This window comes from Manacus candei, unplaced genomic scaffold (genome assembly GCF_025592945.1).
Source record: "Manacus candei isolate 608988 ecotype Guabito, Panama unplaced genomic scaffold, ASM2559294v1 h1tg000008l, whole genome shotgun sequence".
Taxonomy (NCBI): domain Eukaryota; kingdom Metazoa; phylum Chordata; class Aves; order Passeriformes; family Pipridae; genus Manacus; species Manacus candei.
The window spans coordinates 32,256,435-32,274,039 of record NW_026138056.1 but is presented as its reverse complement, the minus strand read 5'-3'; the positions used below and the strand labels follow the sequence as shown (position 1 = coordinate 32,274,039).

At 33.6% G+C, this 17,605-nt stretch overlaps 1 protein-coding gene across 1 annotated transcript in view; it reads left to right on the top strand.

Moving 5' to 3' along the window:
* MMP16 (matrix metallopeptidase 16) overlaps positions 1 to 17,605 on the top strand; it is a 169,826-nt gene that overhangs the window by 126,676 nt on the left and 25,545 nt on the right. Inside the window, exon 7 of the mRNA XM_051771598.1 lies at positions 15,969 to 16,107. Within this exon, the coding sequence (XP_051627558.1) occupies positions 15,969 to 16,107 (139 nt within the window). The remainder of the gene's footprint in view (positions 1 to 15,968; positions 16,108 to 17,605) is intronic.

Sequence of the window (17,605 nt, the reverse complement as noted above, 5' to 3'; positions counted from 1 at the left end):
TAAATAATCCTTGAAATTTCTTGGGAACTCTAGCCACAGAGTTGAAGAATGTGACCCCTTTTGAATAATTAAATTCTAATTTAAGCATAAAATTGAAGCATGAAATCTAACAGTTTGAGATACACTATGGATTTTCATAGTAGATGACAAACAATATTAATTTCAAGATTTTTTTCTCTTGGCTGTTGAGATATTAGGTGTACTTAAGAGTATCAGAATATTAAAAACAGTTTCTATGTTGAGTCAAATTAATGAGCTTTGACTATCTGGCATTCTCAAATGGATATATCCAGAGTAAAACTGAATAACTGTAAACTTAAAGAGAAATGAAATTTCCACTTAGACATCACTTTTTATTGTTTTGCCATCACTTTGACAAAGTACCAATACTAGCAACACTTGATAAAAATTGTAGAGTTATAGAAATGAAAAAAAGGAACTCTTCTTGACCTAATATAAACATTATACATAAAAGTAAAGCAATCAACTTATTAAATATTCCCCAAAAAATCACCAAATAAAACTATAATTTTGCAGATCAACTGTTTTGGTAGAAATTATTGGATTTTAAGGAAAAGAAAATTATTTTACATCAAATATATACATATTACTGACATATAAATGTGTTGTCCCAAAAGGACTTCTACCTTAGTTGTTTAAATTAGATGCCCTTAAAATGTCCTTGCTAGCTGTAAGGTTTGGAGACACAGTATGCTATACTACAAAAATATTGGTTAAAATCAGTAGATTGTAACTATTGGTTTCTGTTGTCATCAACTGATAAATATTGCTATTATTTAATGCATGCTTAAATTGGTATAAGGGACCATCAGGACAGAAGAATTTCTATGCCAAAAATTATGAGTGCCAAGTTTTTATCTTTGGACAGCTTCTGTATTTATATTGAATACAATTAGTATTTAGCTGTCACACTTCCAATCTTTTCTCCAGCTATTTTCTCCTTCTGTTTAGTTAGAACTCCCCTAGGATGCAGAAAATGGCTGAAAATGGAGAAAGGTCTTCCTTTTCTGGAAAAGTTGAGCAGAGGGGTATGACACTGTCTGCCTTTAATGGAAAAACCTCTCTTCCACTGTGTATAGCAATATGTGCTATCCAACAATACTGTCTTCTTAAAGTCTCCTGAGAGTACCTTCAGGCCTAGTGCATCATGAAAAGGAACTCCATTGTCTAAGGTCACCAGAAAACATCCATTAGTGAAGAAGTTTGCAGCATATATTTCTGCTTTCTTCCTGTGTCCTGTACAATTCACACTTTGTTCCTTGGAAACAGAATTACCTATAGCTCTGCTTCAACAAATGGTGTGACTGCTGTTAATATAATTTTCCTTTACATTCTTTTCAGTTTTACCGATTAAAAGAAATCCTTAGTTTTCTTGAACAAGTTATGTCTAGAGAAGTAAGTGATAAATGTGTGGAATTTGTCCTACATAATCAGCAAGTTAGAGGGACAAATCACTGTCCTTTGTTTATGTAACGCAGAATTTCGTTTCACAGAAGAACATATAGTGGTTTCACTGGTCCTTTCTTTGTTTAATGCTAAATCTTTAAGAAACAAATTAATGAATCCTATATAATCTCCAGTGGGCTTAGTATTCATGTTGGAAAAGTTAACTCACTGCTTGAAGAACAGCATTTTTACCGCTGTTGTATACTGGGAGTTTTGATGAAATATAATTTGAGTATTAGAGAAAGAAGTTTGTCCATCAATCAAATAGCATTTGCAGCTCAGAGAAATGGATTCTGAACATTACAGCTGGTAGAATATGGAACCAATTTTAGGAAGGCCTTAACGAGCTGTGTTTCACTATTTTATAGCAATTTCTCCACAACTTGCAGAAATTTGTTTTCTGACTCTTCGTCTGCTAAGAACCATTGTAAAAACATTTATGACATGCCAAACGAGCCAAGCCAATTAGGCTGTAATTACCCCTTGGCATTAGTTTAGACAGCAGTTGCTTTCATACGTAACTGTATAGATTCCATTTAATATCCCTCTCAGAATTGTGTATTTATATATAGTAGGCTGTTAAAAACAAAAGAAAAAATCACCTTGATGTGTGATAAACACACAACGAATTTTTAAAGCATTTTAGCATTGGCTATTTTATCACAACTGGTATGTCTAATTAAAAATCTGTGAGACAGAGGGAAAATACTACTAATAAAAAGCAGAGACAAAGAAACAGCTATAGTATGAGACTTGACTTCACTATATTTGAGATTTTTTTCAAAGCTCTCCTGTTCTGTTTGTGTAGCTGGTTTTTGTTGCGTGATACTGTGGGTGTCTGAGCTGTCAACTGCTGCCTGGGAAAGTTCAGCAGAGGACCCTGAGGAAGTAGACACTGATTTGAGAGGCAAAACCACTTAACATCTCAGACTGGGAACAAGAGTTCAGAAGTAGCTAAGTCTGAAGAGAACAGACTCCTTTCACCCTACTTTCTATATCATGTTAGGAAGAACAATTTGGTGGAATTTGACAGTTTTGAACTCATCAGAGAGGAGAGATGCTTTAATTCGAGTAATTCAGATTGTATGTTGAAAAGGAAGGAGGAAAACAGCAAAAACTCAGAGGCGACTTCAATGTATCAGAGTAGATCAAGCTCACTGGAAATGTACAGCATGGATATTCTGTGGCACAAAAACAAGTTGTAGGATGTCCTGAAGGATAAAAGCAGGGACATGCTGGGATTCCAAAAAGTCATAGCCTGTCTGTTTTTGATAATTGAATACTTTCACTGACAGATGTAAAAATATTTTCCAAATGTTGGCTTGGCCTTTCAGCGTGCTTCTAAGCAGGGAAAGGTTTTTAGCTAACACATTCACAGGTTTAAAATGGGAAGCACAGTTTGATCCTTACTGTATGGAAAGTAGGTAGTATATTCCATCCAGCAGCAGAGGAATTCAGGTAAGGATATAATCACCTGGGTATTAATTGTGCCCGAATAGTTCAGTTTAAAATCCTTGTACCTTCTCACTTTTAAAAACGTTTTCTTGGACTTTATTATACAGTCAGAAAGATGGCATCCCAGTCATAGCTACACTTATTATTTAACCCCTATTAACCTACAGACATAGGTGTATATACACATAAATTTTATGCATAGAAAGTTATAAAAAATCATAACTATTTTTAGGTCTTTTTTTACAAAGTTATCAATCGAATTGATATAGATCTTATTGAAACTTATAACCAACCTGAACCAATTATTAATCTGTACTATCTGGCTAATAAAATTCTTGTTATTCATGTAGTAGCCCATTATAAAGTATGACCCTAGCAGGATGATCAACTCAGGATCTTCAACAGGGCTTTAGATCTGTCAGAAGAAAGAGTACTATTTTTTTTCCAAAAGGCTATGTTTTCATTGGCAAACAGTGTGCTGTAAAGTGGTTTAATCAGTAGTAGAGCAGATGGTACTTAGCTCCTCTCATGTCCATCATATGTGCTTTGCTTTTAATTAGATACAGTCTATCCTCTGAGGCCAAACAGTTGCAAAATACATGTGGTTCAGATTTTTCTCAAGGGTAGCTAATCCCTTAGACACTGGTGTCTTTGACTGTGGACCCCATGAGGGCACCGCACAAGCATTTCATCTAATGGTAGGTGTTACCATCTTGTTCATATGTAATTGCTCACACCATCTTGACACAAATAAACCCTCACATGTAAAATATATTATTATTTCTCCTTATACCACTTTTTGCATGACACAATGGTACCTGTTGATTGACTACCTCCATACTGTGAGTTTGGATGATATGCATTGCAATAAAGTTCAGGAAGATTTAACAGCTATGATGAGACATTACATTGAGCTTACAGACTAATATTCTTCTGAATTTATTCTCCCTGAGAGAAAAACAAGGCAGAATGATTTGTTTGACTTCAATTTAAACATAAGAATTTTTTCTTTTTTCATTGTAAACACTTACAGATTAAACATGGAAACAGGTGGTCCAGAGGTTGTGGAGTCTCCGTCTTCAAAGATACTCAGAAGTTGACTGGACATAGACCTGGTCAGCTGGCTGTAGATTGTTCTGCTTTAAGCAGAGGAGTGGGTTGGTTCTCTAAGGGTGCCTTCGAACCTAAACCTTTCTGTGATTTTGTGTAGCGACTGAAATATAAGCACTAAAAAGTCATAGCCTCCCAAAATGTTTCTCTTACCTGTTTTCCCAACTTAACTCCAAGGGAAGTTTCAAGTCTTTCTTCATATTTCCCCAAAATCCTCAGAGGTCCCTTCCAACCTCAGCCAGATTCTGTGAATCTGCTGAAATTTGACTGTTACCCCTACTCATCTCACAGCAGCATTTGCTTCATCATCTCTTTTGGCATATGGCCATCAGAGGCAATAGCTAGATGGCCAGGAGACTGTTTTATGACTTCTGCATTCATCTTAGAAAAAAAGGCTAGGCAGAGGAGATTGGAGTGTGTGGTAAGTGCTCACAAAGGACTAACGAGAGGAGTGCAGGGGAGGGACACGCACCCCTTCCAGCTGTGTGAGACAGATCCTCTGCTGTCTCCTTTCCCTGGCTCAGCTTTCAGAGGAAATCACCCTCCTTCCTGGGGTTAGGCTTTGGGCTAAAACTCTTTATTCAAAGACTGACTTGGTCCTGTGTCTCTGAGACTCTCACCATGTCATGATGAGCCATTAATACCCACAAGGTGCACTCCCTAACCCAGAGAGTACTCGCAGATAAAAACGAATACTTCAGACTCTTCAAGGGATTTCACAGAGAGTTGGACAGGCTGAATTTAACAGGAATACTGGAGTGAATTATGTGAATTAATATACAAATGTAGTGGTAGCCTTTGGGACAACATTTTAAAGATTTGGGGAGTTAAATGTGAATCTTAAATTCTTATTTCTGATTTAGTTTTAATCTAATAAATATTGAAAAATCTGATACTAAATATTTGTAAATCATAGACCACAATTCCAGGAATTAGTCATTCTTTAGAAGCATTTTTTTAAAAATAGAGTGGAATTGGGGGAATCTGAAGATCTCTGTTATTCTCTTTATGCAAAAGGATAGAGTGGGACAAGTTTTTATGTACTCTTAGAAAAGTATTTGTAACAATAGTGAATAAAAAAAATTGAATTTTTACTTTTTTCTTACTTCCAAAAATAATCCACAGCATCCTCCAACAAATGATAGCTTGCTTATATGGTGTGACTTGTGCATTCAGAATTGCTCTTTTTCTTAGTAATTGAATATGTCCTTTTATTGCTCCCCATATGTCAAGAGCCTGTTCTGAAATCTACTTGACTATTAACTTCATTGTGGTTTTGATCAAAACAAGTTTTACATCCTATCAAATGTGAGAAATACAGAATAATTCTAGTTCTGCATAGCACTAATAAATAAGCAAAAGATATTAAAAATACAGATAAATGCATGTGAAAAGACTCTAATCTGGTAAATTTATTTCTTATTAATAACTCAGGAATAGACAGAGAATCTTGAGATGTATGTATGAGAATACATACTTTCAATGGGCATTATCACTTCAGTAAGGACTAATGATGTAAATTAAAGGGGAAAGATCAAATCCCGATTTTTTTTTTCTTATAGTTACAATATTTGTTTGCTACAGACAGAGAATCCTGTGACCTTATTAATTTTAGTATAGCAAAATACAAAATAACAAAAAACTTTAACTGAATTCTAGGGTACAAAAGGTATTTCATTTTTTAGAACTTGCCTGTTTTCAGAGGCTCAGTGTTTAAGTGAACTGATTAAAAATATTAAATTGGCAAGAGAATAGAAAAAAACATTATTGACAAAAAATAATTACAAAAAACTCACAGCAAGGAATGATCTAAAATTACATGGAGGCATATCTTCAATTTTGTACCAGCAAGTGTTATCTTGTAATATTAACAATACATTTTAATTGGGGCTACATCCTAATGGAACCAAAGGGAATAATTGAAAAAACACTTCAAGCACAAGGTTTAATTAAAATTTCCTGTTGTATAAAATTGGGGTCTTTCAACTAATTTAGGTAAACATTTTGGGAAAAAAATGGAATGGCTTGTAATGTAAGCTTTTTCAAGCAGTGGTATTGTTTGATTATATGTGCATAATCTTGATTTACAGCCAATCCTTTATATTCTGGCAGTATTTCTATATTTTTAATTTCTTTGATTCTTTTTTTTTTCCCTTTCAAGGGGTTGTGAGTCCACAGTGTAAAAGTTTAGCAGTGGTTTAAATGAAAATAAACTAATCTCATTTGTTACTCTGAATTAGCTGTTTCCTGTGCAAAACACTGCACTACTAAACAGTTGAGATCTTAAATAGTGTAAAACAATGTGTGTGTTTATTTTTTCAACAACTTAACGAAACTATTCACGCTATTGAGAATCTATTGAAACATATAACAGATATTAATGTTAATTACCTAAATACTCTATTTTCTTCTATTTTATATAAGCTATATCTTGAATACTTTTTTAAGTGTTACTTTGCTTGACTACTGAATGAAACTTGGCCCAGTTGAAAGTAATGGGAAAAAACTCCATTGACTGTAACAGACTGAAGACCTCATTCAGTATTAAATACCTTTGGCAAGGCAGGGAGACTATTTTGAATAATGCGTATTGGGTAAAATCACACAAGAAACAATAGATTAGCTTGTAATAGCAAGTATATGAAATCAAAAACTCTTTTCCTATACAAAATCAAATTCTGTTATACTACAATTCCAGTCAATATCTTTACCAAGGAGAGTAGACTGTATTAGATCAAAGGTTATACTTGATAATGGTAGAGTTCAATCCTTTCCCATTCTCCCTAACAGTTTGCCAGTGTTTCTCCTCAATCTTATCACAATGGATACTTTGATGATATTTTGTGGTGGTGTCTGACCAGCCCTTTATGACACCTGCAGTCATTTACTGCTTTAAATTGTACATTCCTAGCTTATCTGTAATCAGATGTAGTTTACAGTATTACATGTTCACTGTTAGAAATTCCTTCACTTTCTTCATGACCTAATCCCTGTATCTGAGTGACAGATTCAGTGAGCAAAGACAATCGAATATCTATAATTTTCATATTTTCATTGTCATGACAGATATTGTTGGCTGCTTGGTCTGGTTTTTTCTATGGCTATTACTCGTGCTGAAATCATAACTGTGCTTTTTTAAAAAAAAACCAAAACGTAAAGCTGAGACAGTTCAAGAATATTGCTGGTTTTGTAGCCTCAAAGTGCAATCCCTACTGAAGAAATAAATAGTTAACTGCTCTGTAAAGGCCTAATGTTCCTCATGTGGATGAAGGGTCTTGTGCAGTACTTCATGGGCATGTGCAGTTACCTACAGAGCATTAGGGGGAATATGAGCATTCCAGAGATTCCTGGCTGCAAGCCTAGATTTGATGTCTTTACAGGTCTTTATTGTGCCTCTTTCATGCCAGTCTGTTTGTTTCTTCATATTGGATCATCACCATGTGGCAATGGGAACATTTTATAGAGTCTCAGTCAGTTTAGTTATTTGGACAAAATCAGAATGAATTGAAATGCTCAATTCAGTTAGGATTACAGAAACCCACCTAAATGGAGACTCAGACCACATTTTTATCCTGTTAGGGGTAAAAATGCTGTTGTCTCAAACACATTAGGAAAGATGAATTATTTCTATAAATTCAAATAAGTCGTCTTCAATTCATTGTCCATCCATCTGTTATTGAATTGATAATAGACCTTGTTAGTTTTAAAGCAGCTTTGTTTGTTCAGTGCGTGAATCCACTTAATAATAAGCTGAGCTAAAGTATTCCATGTGTGTATAGAATAGTCCATTTAGTTAATTGTTTCCTAAAATGAGCTAGATCGGTAGCAGCTATTTAGTGTCTGATTCCAGTATAAATCGAGTCAATTGTTTTCTGCTGTGGAATTAAGTATGAACTGAAGTAGGGTTAATCTATACATTTCATTAGAAATACTGCATTGGGAAAAAAAAAAGAAAAGGCAAAACAGCAAAGAGAAATTATTTCAGCAATCCTTCTCATAGCTGAATTGTGCTAATATTTTTTCTGTACCTAAATCCCCTGGACTCTATCTTCTTTTTTCTGCTCCATGAAAATTATTTCACAGAAAGTTGCTAAAAAGAATTTTTTTTTCCTGTTCTGTGCAGGGTTGTCCTTTGGCTTAGATGCTATTAATTCCATATTTGGAATGTTGAAAATGGATGTCACTAAAGAAATAGTGGAATTCCCCAAATGAGTAGGCACAAAGACTAATTCCACATGTCACAGGCCCAGTATTACCAGCACTGAGATTCCCTGATGTATTCGTATGAACTGATGAAGATGTGGAATAGTGTCTTTTGAGATTAGATCAAGATTTTTAAAAGGATATTCACCATTTATTTTGACTTAGATACAATAGCTATACCTTGCATTTCCCAAGTTCAGGAAGTTTCTTAATTCTCCCATAAAGGTGTCTAGTAGGGGAACTTTATTGTCTCCTCAATCACAGTCTTTAAATGTAGTCTCTGCAGGCTCTGTCCTTTGGTAAGTTTCTCTGTACATAACTGGAACTCTTCTTTCTCTATAAGAGAAGAATTTAAAGTTACTAAACACCTTAGAGTATTATTTACCACTGTTTTGGTTTTTTTGGGTTGTTTTTAAATGCTCAGATGAGGAAAAAATTAGGTTACTCATTTGTCTGAATGTCTGCTGCTGCTGTCCTTTTGCTTAGCTGCTGGGTATGTGTAAACTTACATTGACAGACTTGCTTTTGCACATGATCAGAGTATGCTTGTGGGAGAAGACAAGACCCAATGTGATACCTTGATGTATTTTATCAGTAATATTAATCTACAGTATTAATTGCAATTCAGTATTTTATTAACATTTATTTAAGGCAGAAGTATTATGTTTATTTGCCCTTTTTTTCCAAATTAAATAGGCCAAGCAGTAATCCTGTGGAATCTAGTCATTGTAAAACTTCTTTGTCTATCAGGTATAGATATTAAACTTTCCTTCTTGTTAAGGGAATATTGTTAACAGAACTATATATAAATATATATATATTTATATATATGTGTATATATATATATATACACTTCAACATCAAGACAGAGAGAAATTCACACAGATTTTTACTGTATAATGCAAGGGTATTTCACAAACTACTGCGTGTTCACACACATTTTTCTAATCATAGTCAAAATATTATTATTTACAGTTTCAATTTGTCCTTGTTTTGAACCTGTCTCATTACCTGCCTTAAATCTTTTCCTGCCTTCATCTCTGAGTAATTACAAAAGGTACCACCTTAAATGTTTCTGATTTTTTTCTTCTTTCTAGCTCTTTTTAGATTTTTTAGAATGTCTATCAGATGGGCAATCTTTCTGTTTAAGGTGGATATCATTTGAACCTCTGAGTCAGAGAGTCACATGTCATTACGGAATTGTAGACAGAGTTCATTGGGTATAAAATAAAGGTCATAGCTCTAGACATTTTGTGTCAAATTAATGTTTTAATGTTGTTTCAGAGACATAGGAGAAAATTAAGTACTCAGACAAGAAAGCTCCATTAATTTTGTGCTAAAAACTCCTCTGGTGTGTGTATTATAGTTGAACCAAAATACCTGGAGATTGTTTTCAATTCTCCTACACATCAGCTGTATCCCTTAAGAAACCTGAAAGTTGTTCCTTAAGATGAGAATAAATATTGAAATTGAAATCAATTTTCATAGAAGTACAGATTTAAACATTCATAGTATGAAATATGAAAAATGATTTAACTCAATCTTCACAAAAAAAGCTTAAATCATATATTCTAAGATTAGGAGGAGACTTTATCTAACAGCAAAGTATGAAAATTATGCATTATGAACCAGATTCTTTGATTCTAACTCTACTATTCAAGATTCTCTGAGCTGTTAATAAAGAAGTGCTTTTTTGAGGAAGGTGTTTTCTGTGATTAAACACAATATACAATATTTTAGTCCCTTTATATGCACAGAAAAAAAAATACCTAAAATATTCACTGACAGTGCAGAATGATTTATGTATAATCTTTTTTCAGTTTGTTTTCTCTAAAAAGCCTTATTGTCCTTTTTTCTCAGAAATATCCCTTCTTAATAAAATTTGAAAACATTCAATTTGAGTGACTGCTTCTGCTTCTTCATTCTACTATTTCTCTTTATCCATCACAGCGTTTCTGAAACAGCTTGCAGTCTCTCCTTACTCAATGCCCATTTTCTGGTTCTGAGATATTTCTCTCTTTTCAATTAAATTTTTATTTTTGTTTTCTTTTTTTTCAGTTCTGCTTTTTGAACTGGGAATAATTGTCCAAGTTTAATTTACTTAACATGTCTATAGTCATAATATTTAATGATCCATTATTATGCCAGATCCCAGCAGAACAGGAGCGATCCATATTTTTGAAGCAATTGGGTAAATACAGATGCTTACAAAGCATCATTTGCTAGCCAGCAAGGAAAGAAATTAAAAGCTATGCATCCAATGTAGCTGTTTGTAGCTTTGAATTGAAGTGCATTTGCCAAATCATGTGTTCAACCTGTCTACAGTAGTTAATCTTTTGGGGAAACAAAATAAGAAAAAGTATATTTAACCAACGTTGTGGGAAAAGAAAACAGTTTTTCAAAAGAGAAAAAATTGTGTTTATTCAACATAAACACAATAAACTGTTTATTAAACAACAATAAACTGTTTATTAAACATAAACAGTTTCTCTGGCAAGTGTTTTGCCAGAGAAACTGTTTCAAGCTATTTACTTCAAGAGTGAAAGAGCTTTCTAAGAGTCAATATGCTTTCTCTTGGACTGTGCCTCTTTTGAATTTCAATAATAGTAAAACTTTTGTGAAAACACATTTACAGTAACTGGACCTGTTTACCAGAATGCAGATGATAAAAATTCTGGTAAATATAACTTTGTTTGAGATAAATATATTTACTTATATGTGCTGAAATGATGCATTCTTTCTATAAGCAGAGCCTATGCCATCTGATACTTCAGAAAGATTCTTGGCATGCTTTACAGCCACAAGTTGGAGTTCCTTGAGTTCCAGAGTTTGAACTATAGCAGTCTAAAATCATTGAGTCCAGTATGTTCATATGAAAGTCAGACAGGAAAATTAAATTTACACAAACAAATTATTCCATCAACTTCTGCCAACACCTACCTTCCCCAATCTTATAAATGGTCCAAAGTTTCAGTTCTGCCCTCAGATGTTTCCAAATATCTGCTGATTCTCTGAAATTACATCTATTGACAAATCTTGTGCCAACTTCTACCTGTTTAAATAAGACCATAAAAATGCTAAAATTATAAACTTACAAAATTTTAGTTTTGTGGAAACCTGTAGGGTCCTTACTGATAAGCAATATCCCATTGTTCATGATTATTGCAGTATCACGTAAATATGCTGAAAATAGATCAGGAAAATAAGGAGTCTACAGGATTCCATCCTGTAGAACAGATAATATGGTATGTTATGTTCATAATTATGCTTCAAAATGGAATATTTAGACATTAAAGGCAATGACCCAGGAAGATCTTCTTTCAAGCCACAGATCTGCTACCCTAAATGTTGGCCAGATGTGTTACAGTGTAGAAAGTTTTTGTGAAAATAATCAAAAGGATTTAATCTACAAGGTGTTTTTAATATACAGCAACAAAGACCCTGAATTAGATCTTGCAGTTAACGTGCTACTGATCTTGGTGATAAACAAATCAGGTGAATGAGGGTTGAAAACCGGTGAGCAGCTGTAGCTGTTCCTGATTGCTTATGGCTTTTCACACTAAAGGTTGTTACATTGTTATACACATTTCTGCAGGTAGCTGTGGATGCTCTAACTTTGCGTGCGTTTAGGAAGGAGTCCAAAGGAGTTAAAGCCCATCAAGTGCTATCAATCACAAAATCAATGCCTTTGGTTCAAGAGGTCCCTGAACTACAAGTGATGGGTAGCTGGGAGAGTGTATCAGAGAGGTGTCATTGCATGTTCCTTTTTTTTTTATCATCACAGGATACAGTAGAGTAGTGTAGAGCAATGCAGTTGGAAAGAACCTACAATAGTCATCTAGTCCAACTGCTTGATCACTTCAGGGCTGAAGTCTTATCTGTTAACTTGCTGTTGGCTCCACTGGAGAGAGAATACAGGCCTAGATGGACCCTCATCTGACCCTATGTGGTCATCTTTTTGATTTTATGTTTTTTGCATTATGACAGGTTGAACCCAGGAGACAAAAAGTAGACAACAAACAGTATTTTGCTTGCATTTGGATTTCCACTTTGTGAAAAGTGGACATCTGAACAGGAGCCAGGTTTCTAGGTTCCATTTTTAGTCAATGTAGAGAAATAAACGACCAAGTGATGCTTACCTTAGAATGTTTCAGTGAGGGAGCTTCATTAGGTGAAGTTCACTGGTTCATTTCTAAACAGATTTGTACATTGTGGACATATAAATCTGGTCAAGACATTTCCACTTACATAACTCACTGAGCACTAATCTAGTAGTATTAGAGTAGAATAAGTAGTCTCATTTCTTTGTAGAATTCGGGAAGTAAGAAGGTACATATTTAAAAAAAGATTTTGAAAATTCCTGATTTTTCATGATACCACGTGAGATACCATTCTATTGGAAGTATCTTTAAAATGACTATAGGAAAGAGTGGGGATCTATAATCAGTCTCAGATGAAAAGGCCTGTGCCAGTCTAGGATGGATGTGTTTACACAGTTAATACCCTGCTGAATTAATTTCTTGTCAGATACTTTGAATTATTTCTTGTTGAAAGATTATGGATACATAGTATTCACATTACTGTATATAGATATACACATACATACACATTTAAAAACAAATTCATGGGGCCATGCTGCATGAATCAAACATTCCAGCCTTGCCATAATTATATTATTAAGATTTTAATTGTATAGCAGGGAAAATTATTGGTTTGCTAAGGAATTTGAGCAAAATGAATGAATAAGAATATTCTCACTATTATACTGAAAATCAACAATATTAAGTATGAAATACAATTTGACATAAAACTCAATACCAAATCTGCAGAGTATAATTTCTTTGGTCTTATTATCAAAATGAAATCATGCAAATATACTCCATAAATCACTAACGCTGAAACATAACTCATTCTCAAGAAAAATATATTTGTTGACTTGATTTTACAGATTTTGTTGCACTGTGAAATCTGTGTTCGTTACAGAGTCTGTTTCTTTCAAGAATGCATGATTAGTCTCTTTACTGAGTTCATTCCACTGACACTTTGGTATTTTACCTAAGATGACCATGATGGGATGGTACTAGCCAATCACCAATGCAGTACTGCTCTAACCAAAAAAGACTACTTGCTACTCCAGCCATCTCTATCTTAAAATTTGAAAGTTTGTGAACTTCTGAATATAGCTATGACTATTTAAAGTTTGGGTATTTTTGTTTGTTTGTTTTATTTCTTTTTTTCCCATTAAAAAAACAAAACCAAGCCAATACAATGCAATCAATGAAATTGAATATTTAACAATGTAGCTTAAGTCTGATAAAAAGAAGATAATTGATGTCATTAGAACTAAAGAAATCCTTCCCTTGTAACACATGAATATGATTTGCAAGATCTGGTTTGGTTTACTAGCTGAATGTTGAGATGCATTAGCCAACTTAGAATGTTATAAGCTTTGTCTATAGCAGCAATATCTAGATTTTCCAGAGTATGTGTGCTCTCTCAGGAAGCTCCTGAAAACCTGGACATTTCATTTATGACCTCTATTCAATGAAGCAATTATGCATGTACTTATGTCCTTTTGTATTCAGCAAAGTAGTTAGCCTTTGTTCAGCTTTAAATATCTTGCTTATTTTGCACCCACAACTTGATCAATGTCCTTCTGAGTTAGAGGACATTTTATGAGAGATGGGTATGTTCCTTCCTTCAACTAAACATTGTTGTCAAAGATGTGCTTTTGCAACAAAATTCCGACCAAAAAAAGGGTTATCTGTCTGGGAGTGAAGAAAGACAAGCTTAAATTATTCCATTGCACTGAAGATAGTAGCAGGTAACACAAATTCTGCAGTTTCAAATCAATGCAGCTTGCTACTTGTTTGTTCATTTAAAAAAAAATAAATAACTGATCTCTGAGATCAGTCTCAGAGAAAACTCTGGCTTCTGAGGGTTTTATAGAAATTTGGGGAGCAAAAAGGACTGTTTCGTCTACTGAGACTTAGCATTATGTCATTCCTTTCTCAGTCATATCCAGATTGATGATGCCGAAAAAATCTGACTAGAAAATCCATTTCAAACATTTATTACTGTTTCAATGAAAAAGTACTTCCAAATGTCTTATCTACACACAATATTAAAAAAGAACAGAAATTAGCATTATCTGTATCAGCATTCAGAACACGTGCTTCACTTCCTAAATACTTGTATCTCCAAGTTGTATTCCCCTCCTTTTGCCAGTTATCTTACTGAAATTTAATCAATTAATCCTAAAGGAAGGTCTTGTTGACCTTCCTCAAATGTTATAATACATTTTTTAATAAAACAAAAATAAAAACTGAAAACAGGAATCTAATTGGATGAGAGTAGTGCAACTGCATTATACAGGCAATGAAATACCTAGACATGAAAAAATGTGAGAATTTGTATTAGTGTTATTTTCAGGCAATTACAACTTCCCAGTATAATATTTTCGTCAGGTTGTGTAACTGCTTGAACTTTTTTTTTTAATAGTAAATTTCTCATAAATCTGGCACTCAAAGCAACACTTTCAATTTTAGATTCATTTACACAGATGATTGAGATGTATTTTTGTATATATATTGAGCTGGTTTATACTTGTATGACTAATACTTTTTGTGGAAATTTATAAATTGTTAAGTCTTTGGAAAGATAAACCATTAAAGAGAGATGTGATCTCAGGTTTAGAAAGATGATGAATACAGTTCATCATAAACCTGCTCCTGCAAAGTATTCATCTTGTCTCTAAGCTGTGCCAAGTCCTGTAAGAACCTCTCGTGCTTGGTAAGTTGACTATACAGGAAGAACTACCATGTAAAACCAAGACAAATATCTAACAGAATATCATGTTCTTTATTATTTAAGTAGGGTTGTTTTCTACAATACTAATGCTGAAAAATATACACATATGTAAGAAGTTAAATACTTGCTTACCCTATCCTTTGCCTCTAAATATTGAATAAGGTGAAACAGTTGCTGTTGTAAGACCTGAAGAGGTACAACAATATCTTTATTGATACGCACCTAGTGTACCACAAACTAGATTTAGCTGGATTTAACACCTATTATGTATAAATATAAATAAATAAATAAATTATTTATATATATATATATATATATATATATATATATATATATATATATATATATATGGCCGTAATATTAGCCATTCTGTTTAATATCACACAGAAAGATTGTTAATCTTCACTACAGTAAAATTGACATCAAATTGTAGTTCTTATTGGACTGATGCAGCAATGCTACGCATATACCTATCAACCTTTCACTGTTAGCCACCATTGCAAAAAAATTCACCTGCAGAATTATTGATCATCTAAGCCTGTCTGCAGTCCCATTATATTAAGCATACACATGTGCTTATGGTTCAGTTTAAAGCACTTGTAGTCAGACCACAAATTTTAAATTGGGCCCCTTATAGGAGTGAAATTGAGAAAGTTACATCATCTCGTAGAGAGCTGTGTATGTTCTGCCAAAGGCTATCTTCAGCAAACACACTATTCACATGTGTAGCTTATTCCCACCTCGGGGAACAACTAGGTCTGACACTTTTGTAATGTGTGGATGTGACATGAATGCAAACACAACATGGTTCTGCAAACAGCGAAAGGTCATGCTCTAAAAATGCTAGGATAGGCTGTTCAGTATTTTCAAGACAACATCTGAACACATATAAATGGAGTAAGAGGTGTATATTTGGTTTCCAGGATCAGTGGTTTTGGCGGGTCAGAAACAACAGGGTAATGGATGGATACCCCATGCAGATTACCTACTTCTGGAGGGGACTGCCTCCCAGCATTGATGCAGTTTATGAAAACAGTGAGGGGAATTTTGTCTTCTTTAAAGGTAAGAAAGAAAAAAGGTAAAATTTTATGTAATACTTTTGACTGTGATTATTTCTTGAAACATATCTTGCTTATTTTTGCTAATGATTTGTAGATCTTGTTGCAAATTGGTAGTTAAATGAAGAGTATTTGAGTTACATTTTCTTATTTGACAGCTACATCTTTAATTTATGGTTATCCTTCACAGTATCAGTTTATCTGCTCTTACATATTCACTAAAAATTTGGAAGTATAAATACAAGACATAGCAATGCAGTGACCTACTATGAAATCCTTTTTGAAAAATGTGGATTAGGAAGCAACAATGAACACCTTTCCATTATTAATTTTCTTTACTTTTCTTCCTTTTAACAAATGATCTTCTTGTATACTTAAATGGTATCTCTGCTATATATATCTCACTGTACTGCACTGTTTATTTCATCTAAGAACTGTGATGTTAGGAGTTTTGGGTGGGGAAAATTATTATCTTTTTCACTGACGTGTATTTAGTATTTTTAAAGAAGCATAAGCTGCAGAAAATAGGCGTTATGGATTGAATTTTTGCTTATCATTCTGTTCATAGTTTTGGTCCAGACATCTGCTGTTCTTCAAAATTTAAGTTCTTGAACATGTATTTAATTTAGATTTAATCAGCAAATTATACTATATATTTAATAAATACATATTTAGCAACGAAAGTTTGCAAATTATGTAAAGTATGTTTTATAAGATAATTTAAGAGGAGAAAGAAGAAATTTAATATACAGATATGTGGAAAATTACTCAGTTATTTAGTGATGTAAGTGATTAATTTGTTAACTCATTACAAAAAATAATAGAATTATTTTGAATTGTTACATCAAAAATTAATTCATTTTTACAAGTTGAATCATTGACAGGGAGCTAGAAATAATATTTAATTCACTATGGAAATATTGTGATCTTGGGAATGTTAAATGAAAAATATTTAATAACATGCAGAAACACTACATAACGCTACAGTGAAGTTTATGTTTTGCTAATAGACAAATTGTATTTTTTATGTGAATTATGAGGAAAATTAAATTCCATATAGTACATTTTCTATTTCTATGATTTCAATACAATATATGTTTTTACTTCTGTTGCCATAAAATAAACTTCAAGCCACTAATTCTGGGAAGTTGTTAAGACTGGAGTCATGATCAAGGTACCTCCATCCCTCTACTTGATTTTTGGGTCCCTAGGACGTGGAAGGATACAAATATAATTTGGTAGATATTCCTTTGCTCACCAGTGCTACATAGAGCAAAGGAACTACCCTGTGCGTTCCAGACCTCAGCCTTGATAATCCTGGGATCCACTACCTGAGCTCCAGACAGAAATGATCAAGCTTACTCTTATACCTTCTTTCCTTCCCAGTGACCTTGAAATATGTTTTATCATTATTTAACTCTTCACCCAATGCTTACTGGCTCTTGTTAGGACTTAGAGGAATGGGTGTACTCAGTAGTCAGTAGGTTATAGATAACAAACAA